Here is a 9,159-nt window from a genome sequence, read left to right as displayed (position 1 = left end):
GTGGTCACAAAGCACGGAGCTGATCTCCCTGTGCTATGTGGCTGCTTCCCACTAGGTATCTATTTTACATTTGGTAGTGTATATATATGTCAGTGCTACTCTCTCACTTCGTCCCAGCTTACCCTTCCCCCTCCCCGTGCCCTCAAGTCCATTCTCTACGTCTGCATCTTTATTCCTGTCCTGGCCCTAGATTCTTTAGAACCATTTTTTTTTTAGATTCCATATACATGTGTTAGCATATGGTATTTGTTTTTCTCTTTCTGACTTACTTCACTCTGTATGACAGACTCTAGGTCCATCCACCTCACTACGAATAACTCAACTTCATTTCTTTTTATGGCTGAGTTATATTCCATTGTATATATGTGCCACATCTTCTTTATCCATTCATCTGTCAATGGACACTTAGGTTGCTTCCATGTCCTGGCTATTGTAAATAGTGCTGCAATGAACATTGTGGTACATGACTCTTTTTGAATTATGGTTTTCTCAGGGTATATGCCCAGTAGTGGGATTGCTGGGTCGTATGGTAGTTCTATTTGTAGTTTTTTGAGTAACCTCCATACTGTTCTCCATAGTGGCTGTATCAGTTTACATTCCCACCAACAGTGCAGGGGGGTTCCCTTTTCTCCACACCCTCTCCAGCATTTATTGTTTCTAGATTTTTTGATGATGGCCATTCTGACCGGTGTGAGATGATATCTCATTGTAGTTTTGATTTGCATTTCTCTAATGATCAATGATGTTGAGCATTCTTTCATGTGTTTGTTGGCAGTCTGTATATCTTCTTTGGAGAAATGTCTATTTAGGTCTTCTGCCCATTTTTGGATTGGGATGTTTGTTGTTTTGTTATTGAGCTGCATGAGCTGCTTGTAAATTTTGGAGATTAATCCTTTGTCAGTTGCTTCATTTGCAAATATTTTCTCCGATTCTGAGGGTCGTCTTTTGGTCTTGTTTATGGTTTCCTTTGCTGTGCAAAAGCTTTGAAGTTTCATTAGGTCCCATTTGTTTATTTTTGTTTTTATTTCCATTTCTCTAGGAGGTGAGTCAAAAAGGATCTTGCTGTGATTTATGTCATAGAGTGTTCTGCCTGTGTTTTCCTGTAAGAGTTTTGTAGTTTCTGGCCCTACATCTCTGTGTGTTCTTGTGTACTTTGTGCCATGTGCATGCGTTACTGGTTCAAATTAAATACCAAATTAAAGTTGGGAATGAAATGAAACAAATATGAAATTAAATACTGAATGAAAATAGCTGGATGAAAATTTAGCCAATGCATTTGCTTCTCCTTAATTTGTGTGTATGTATATACACTTATTTATACACATAAGTATTAAGATTCTTTTAAACGTAAGTATTTTTCATCAGGTATGTTTTCCTTTGTTTCAAATCAGAAACAATGATTGTCTTTTATCTTGCATTAAGTAGTGAATGGCTGTAGGGTTCTGTCTCTAGGCCTAAAATAGGTGGTAAGCTTGTTCATTTTTTCTTTATTTTACTGTTTTTTTTAAGGTAAGGTTGTACATCTTTAGTGACTTTCATTATTTGGAGTATTTCCAGCAATGAATCCCTAATGGTAGTATCATCTAGTTTTTCAGTGAGCTCCTGTTTTTTCTCCCCCAGGGACAAAAGTGGCTCTAAATCCAGCACATGCATATTGAAGCAAGTTAAAGGATTTAATATGAAGCACAGAAACAGATAATGCCAAAAAGCAAGCAGTAGTTGGTACACTTTTGTGAGTAAAAATTTTCTTTTGGCTCTGTTTTCTTAGTCTTTAAACCATTTGCATGCAAATCCTGAAAATTCACACATTTTGGTAAAGAATAAAGGGTGCAGGTTAGCAGTCATAAGTAACCATTTGTCAGGGCTTAGCCCCTTAGCAACCTCTTAGAACCCTCCAAAGCATGTCAGTAAGGTGGAGTTTAAAATGTGTGATATATCTCTGACATGGAGTTTAAGAAATGTCACAGCTATGGCTTACATTTATACTGTCTTTAATTTTTTATTGACCTGGATTTATATATAATATCTCCTGCTGAAAATGTAGTGTAATTTGGCTTTCCAAGTTATTTCCTTTTAAAGAAACCATTACTTATACATCAAATATTAGGTTACTTCAAATACATTTTTCTGCCCTTTACATTATTTTCATAATTTTTTCATTTGTACTTAGGCTGAAAAAGAAAAGGATCTTTTCCCCCTTTAGAATATAATAATTAGAGGAGTTTTATGGCAAAATGTTTTCCTCTAATCTGACTTCACATTTGTATATACATTTGATTAGCTTTTCTTTATCCTGTTTGCAAAATCATAATACAGTGACTATGCTTAAAACAGTCTTTATATTTTTTTGAGGTATAGAATAACTCTTTTTAGGAGAGATTTGAAAATTGATTTTGGTTGAAATCCAAAAATAATTTTAAGTAGATATTTACTTTTATTGATAGTTTTCTTATGAAATGAATTGTTGAAATACTGATTTTTATTCTTTCTTTTTTACAGCTGGAAAAGCAGTTTCCGTGTTGTTATGTACACCTCCAAAAAAATTCAGATCTTTAGGGGAATTGTTGTGTAAAGTAAACTGAACTACAGGGAGGCAGTACTTTAATAGCTATTATAAACGTGTATTTACTGTATTAAAAATGAGTAAACGAACAAGCAATGACACATCACTAGGAAGGTCAGTGACATTTTATTCAGTTGAGCTGATGACATTATAGGTTTGAGACATAGTTGCTTTAAAGCTGATTGCCCATAGGCTAATCCTGTTCTTTTACACTTCTGTCAGCATTTTGTATCTTGGAGCAACTTCCTTTCTGCTGCATTTCCCTGGAGCATGGATCCTTCTCTGATTTAGGTTTCTCAATGCATTTGTCCTGTCTTTCCGTTTGAAGGCATGTCATGTTTTTTAAAAATATACATGTAAATATGATACTGAGTACAAATTAATAGTGTGAAACTTTCACACTATAGTCCCTCAAAATGAATGCAAACGTTAAGGATTTATTAGTGTATATTCTGTATTTGGTATTCATTTCATCTCAGTCATCAGATATACATTCAGTAAGAGAAGTTTTAATTTTTATTTTGTGAAATTCAGGGGGTTGCTTTTTTAGTAAATTTAGAATTAACATTACTTACCTTATGAATCTGATATTCATCATTAAAAGGTTTTATTTTTTCCATGCATGACCGGAATCTCTAATTTCATTTTTATAAAGTTCTAGCAGCTTCCCTTCATATAATTCATTAGGAAATTTCTATTTAAGTTTTATTTTAGGCATTTTTTGAGTTATGTAAGCAGCATGCATATCTCTTTATGCAGAGAGGAATAGAGTGTATGTGTGTGCACATTCGTCTTGTGGTTATACAATAATTTTAAAAATTTGCTCCTAAGCAATATCCTCAAGGTGCAGTTTCAACTAAGTGAGAAGGTATTATGTTGAGGAGAACATTTTGTTCGATCTTTTATTTTTCCTTTGGATGTATTCAGTACTCACAAATGAGAAGTCTCCTTTGCTCTTTCTAAAAGGTATCCTAACTTCACTACATAGAAAAGACTGGCATTTTAACACTCAGTCACCCCTGTCTAAATTTTTTGCCCGCAGAGTGAGTGGGGCAGCATTTCCTTCTCCCAGTGCTGCTGAGATGGCGGAAATTAGTCGAATTCAATATGAAATGGAATACACCGAAGGTATTAGTCAGCGAATGAGGGTCCCGGAAAAATTAAAGGTAGCACCACCAAATGCTGACCTGGAACAAGGATTCCAAGAAGGAGTTTCAAATGCTAGTGTGATTATGCAGGTTCCAGAGAGAATTGTTGTAGCAGGTATTTTATATTTGTTTATAAAGTTGCCTGATAAATGTATTTTATATATTTTTATGAAAACTTTTGGGATTTTTCAAAATATTACTTAGAAAAGGGGTTGGGAAATGCAACTTTACATTTTCTTCAAAAAGTTTATAAATTACAATAGTCTGAAATTTCAACTAGTATTTTTTAATAATTCAACTAATTATTGAGATATAATTTACATACATAAAATGGTGTAATTTTAAAGTGTACAGCCTGATGAGTTTTGACAAATGTATACTCCTGTGTAACCTCTACCGCAGTCCAGATATAGAACATATTCATTACCCGCCAAAAGGTTTCTCATTCAGTTCCTACCCCTCAATTCCAGGCAACCATAATCTCCTTTTTATAACCAGAGATCACATTTGTCTTTCCCAGAGTTTCGTATGAATGGACTGATACCCTATATACTCTTGGGTCTGTCTTCTTTTGCTTAGTGTAATGTTTTTGAGATTCTTCCATATTGTTGCTGTATCAGTTGTTCATACCATTTTATTTCTAATATTCCAGTGTGTGGATAAACCACAATTTGTTTATACATTCACCTGTTGGTGGACATTTGGGTTGTTTCCTTTTTGGTGCTATTAGGAATAAAGCTGCTATGAAGACATGTGTTTTCATATCTCTTAGGAGTGGAATTGCTAGATCATATTATAAGTTACGACGTTTAACTTTGTGAAAAGCTGTCAAGCTATTTTTGAAATTGGTTGTACCCTGTTATATTCCCATCAGTGACATATGAGAGTTTCATTTGCACTCAACAACACTTTGTATTGTTAGTCTTTTTAATTTTAGCTATTGCTAGTGGGTGTGTAATGGCAAATGCATTTTAATAAAACCTATGTCTTTTAAAAATCTCCCTCCTTTCCTTTTTTTTTTTTTTTTTTTTTCCCCTATGCTTAGGAAATAATGAAGACATTCCATTTTCAAGGCCAGCAGATCTTGACCTTATACAGTCAACTCCCTTCAAACCTCTGGCACTAAAAACACCACCTCGTGTACTTACGCTAAGTGAAAGACCACTAGATTTTCTGGATTTAGAAAAACCTCCTCCAACCCCTCAAAATGAAGAAGTAAGTGCTAGAGTTTTAACATCATCTGAATTTGCAGTAATAGAGACAGAAGCAAAAGTTAAAGAGGAGTTAAGAGGCTATAAATCATATCATTGGTAATATGTAATGGAATCCTTTTGCATGGAACATTGATTACTATAAATTCTGGCTTATGAATACCCCAAATGAGATACTATGCTGTTGGGTTTTTTTAATTTAAATATTATATTTCAGGAAAATGACAATTTTGTGGAAATCATTAACATTCATGTGGTCTTGAAGGATGAGCTTTTATGGCTGGGAGTTACACTTTAAGCAATACAGAAAAATTGGGGAAGTTTAGCATGGGAAAAAATTAATGCATCACTTTGTTATAAAAGCAGTCTGGCAAATGGCAGAGAAAGCTCTTTTTTCCCCTTGATACTACCTATTCTCCCTGCTTGCTGGAAAGTTTCTACTGAGTTAGTTACCGTGTTGTGTAATGTTAATGGCCTTGTTGACCTAAATATGATAGTGTATGGACTAATAAGGTGTTAGTTGCAAAGTTCAAATCTTGCCTTTGCTATTGATTCAGGGCCTATCTTGTAAGACTCCTTTTCTGTGGTTTCTGTAGTTGCAACTTTTTCATTATAACTTCTAAATTCCTGTGTTGTCATGATGCTAGTATAAAACAGTGTGCAAAGATATGTTTTTATTGATAATGGAACTGCCCTTGTCTTTCATTTTTCATATAATCCTTTCCTAAGAGGGTAAATCACCCATATAACCTACGGGAGTGCAGTTTCCTAGTACTAGGTATGACCTTTTCTTAGGTTGGAAGTTTGAGCTGAGGTGACTCAGATAATACACTCCTAGGTGCCAGTTTAGACATTCTAGGTATTTACTCGGTGAAGAGTACTAAATTTGAATGTTCACACGATGAAGAGGCACTAAGGTACTTGCAGAATTGTACTGATATTTATTTAACAGACATTTTTTGACCTTTTGTGTAAGACACTGTGCAGTGAGACATGGTTCCTTTGTAGTGGTCTGTGAATAATATTGTCTTGGAATGAGGATTCTGCCAGGAGAGAAACCCTCCCTTTGATATTCTTCAGGTTTTGTTTGTCTTCTGATCTTTATGCTCCCACCATTTTAGACATTTGTGTCTACTTGGTGTGAATAACCAACTGAAAACAAGACGAGTACTATCTCTCAGGAGACCTAGGTTTTAAGCCCATGTGGGGTTTACTCCTGCTGTAATTGATACATAGTCAAATGTGATAAATGTCCAAAGTGTATAGCACTGGAGTGAAAAGCTGAGGCTGAGAATTAACCTAATTTTGAAGGCCTACTTTGCTACTTATTAACCACATAACTTTGGGCAAGTTATTTAACAATTCCAAGGCTCATCTCTAAAATAATGATACGAATAATGCCAACTGCATACGATTATTGAGAGAATTAAATGTAATAATATGTGTAGTATGTTTAGCACATGTTCTAATTGATGTGAAAAGTTCAATAGGTACAAATATCATTGTTGTGAAAATTAACATCCTGTGGCAGAAGATTTGGAAGCATCTTAAGTGTCTATCAACAGATGAATGGATAAAGAATATGTGACATACATGCACACACTCACACGCACACAATGGAATACTACTCAGCCATAAAAAAGAATCAAATTTTGCCATTTGCAACAACATGGATGGACTTGGAGGGTATTATGCTAAGTGAAGTAAGTCTGAGAATCTAAAAAATACAACTAGTGAGTATAACAAAAAAGAAACAGACTCACAGATATAGAGAACAAATTAGTGGTTACCAGTGGGGAGGGGCAGTAGAGGGGTAAGGGTTTAAGAGGTGCAAACTGTTATGTATAAAATAAGCTACAGGGATATACTGTACAACACAGGGACTATAGCCAGTATTTTATAATAACTATAAATGGAGTATGACCTTTAAAAATTGTGAATCACTATATTGTACACCTTTAATTAATGTAATATTGTATATCAACTATACTTCAATTAAAAAAAAAAAAAAAAAACCTTTGGCAGGGGCCAAATCCTGAGGTGCAGGAGAGGAGTTTCCGATATTAGTACTAGTTGCCTATTAAAAGGAAAGCAAAGGTGATGATCTGTGCTTCAGTCCATAGAAGGGTCAGGTGGCCCTCAAGAGGCAATCAACTAGTGAGCAGAGGAGAAAAGGGAAGGAACCAGAGTTCTGGTAGCGTCTACAAAATGGATTGAAATGGAAGGGTAGTAAGGCCCTGAGTGCTGATAACATTGATGATTCATTCGGATGCTACTTAGAATATGTCAAGTAAGATTCCCTAAATCATTTATTCTGTAATAATCATTTTACAACATATGCCAAGGTTTCTCAACCTCAGCACTATGACATTTTAGACTAGATAGTTCTTTGTTGTGGTGAGGGCTGTCCTTTTGCACTGTAAAATATTTAACAGCATTCTTGAGCTCTATCTACGAGATGCCAGTAGCATCCTTCAAGTCATGAAAATCAAAAATGTCTCCAATAACCAAGAGGTGGAAACACCCAAATGCCCTTCAGCTGATGGATGGATAAGCAAAATGTGGTATATCCATACAGTGGAGTATTATTCAGCTATAATAAGGAATGAAGTACTTATACATGCTACAACATGGATGAACCTTGAAAACGTGTTAAGTCAAAGAAGCCAGACAGAAAAGGCCATATGTTGTATGATTCTGCTTACATGAAATATCCAGAATAGTAGTTGACAGGGGTTTAGGGGAGAGAGTACTTGGGACTGACTGCTTAATCTTGGGGTTTCCTTTTGGGGGGATGAAAACGTTCTGAAACTAGGGAGTGGTGATGGTTGCACAACACTGTGAATGTTCTGAATACCACTGAATTGTATAATATATATACTTTAAAGTGCTTAGAATGGTGAGTTTTGTGTTATGTCTATTTTATCACAATAAAAAGACAGAAAAGATGATCTGCATACATTGCCAGATGTCCCTTGGAGGGAAAAAATCACACCCAGTTGAGAACCACTGGCCTGTGGCAAGAAAGAAGAATACCTGAAGGTGACTTATGAGGAACACTATACAATTTTTGTTTAAAAGCCTGACTGATACAAGAAATAAATTTGCAGAAAATAACGTACTGACTTCTTAAACTGGCTTGAAGTATCCAAGTGAACAAACGAAGAGGCCTTAAAACACGAAGCATGTAATCCCCCTAGCTCAGAGAGGGTTTATAAAATCTGGAGGTAGAGGAAATTGATGAACCTTCCAATATGCCTAACCTCTGCTAATATTCGGAAAGACCATTGCTTGGTGATTCTACCTGCAGGCAACTAATAAAGCAACTGTGCAATAAACCATCTGATCTGGGTATGAACTGCAAAATACACAAATCATGACAGCTCTCAGTGTTCTTAGAATAGGTTAGGCAGTGTGAGTGAGGAGAAAGAGGCTGTGACACTGACACTACCTCCAGATGGGAGCCCGTGAGAGAAGATCTTCCAGAGAACAAAAAAGAAGAACTGTAAAGAAAAAGAGTTGGAAAATATGAGGACTTGACACAGCTTTGAAGCAGTGTGACCCAGTAAAAAATTTGGACTCCATCAGTATATCCCATCACTCAAGCAGTGGTTTTCTTTGAAAAAATCAGTTACAATAATTGGCCAAGAGCTTTGTGAGAAGACCACTGAAGTGGGAAGAGGAAACAAATTGGACTAAAGACAGGTTATAAGAGCTTTTGCCTGAATTGGCAACTTCTACTTCAAAGAAGAGAAGGATGAGAAAGCCATTCATTTTTGCAATGAATCTGGAACAGCAGTGAACCCCAAATGTCCCAAGAATTGGGAAGATTGGTCTGTATAAACCCTGACCTGGTTTTGGAAAAGAACAAAGGCAATGAATGTTTTCAGAAAAGGAAGTGTATCCAGGCCATGCAAGCTTTACACAGGATGCCAAATCCTACAGCAACCATGTACAAAGTGTCTAGCTCAAGGGCTAGGAGGAAATATATCCAGCTAGAACTGACTGCTTTAAAGAATACACTTGGAAAGCAGCTGGTCTAGAAGCTGTCATTATGGACAACACAAAGGCCATGGGTGTCTAACAGAGGGCTCTAGATCTGTAATCCAACAGTCTGTAAGGACGTAGCAGGTGGTTATCAGTGCCGGGTGATGGTCCAGTTCAATTGCCATGACAACCTCTAGGATGTGAAGTGAAAGTACATAGTTGACCTGAAGTGTAATGAGTGACTTAGCCG

General features: G+C 36.0%; 1 protein-coding gene across 15 annotated transcripts in view; it reads left to right on the top strand.

Moving 5' to 3' along the window:
* MFF (mitochondrial fission factor) overlaps window positions 1-9,159 on the top strand; it is a 44,439-nt gene that overhangs the window by 3,276 nt on the left and 32,004 nt on the right. For 11 of the 15 annotated variants that reach the window (XR_003793897.1, XR_003793895.1, XR_003793896.1 and 8 more), the window contains exons 2-5: window positions 1,621-1,732; window positions 2,500-2,677; window positions 3,606-3,826; window positions 4,757-4,926. Coding sequence is in view for 12 of the 15 variants with exons in the window: in XM_029225039.1 (XP_029080872.1) it covers window positions 2,640-2,677; window positions 3,606-3,826; window positions 4,757-4,926 (429 nt within the window). In the remaining 3 variants the exon portion in view is untranslated. The remainder of the gene's footprint in view (window positions 1-1,620; window positions 1,733-2,499; window positions 2,678-3,605; window positions 3,827-4,756; window positions 4,927-9,159) is intronic. The other 4 variants (XM_029225044.1, XM_029225048.1, XM_029225042.1 and 1 more) reach the window with 2 other exon arrangements.

Source organism: Monodon monoceros, unplaced genomic scaffold, assembly GCF_005190385.1.
Source record: "Monodon monoceros isolate NGI ecotype Baffin Bay Population unplaced genomic scaffold, NGI_Narwhal_1 Super_Scaffold_16, whole genome shotgun sequence".
Taxonomy (NCBI): Eukaryota; Metazoa; Chordata; class Mammalia; order Artiodactyla; family Monodontidae; genus Monodon; species Monodon monoceros.
Note: the sequence above shows the minus strand (reverse complement) of the source record. Positions and strands in the feature narration are given on the sequence as shown.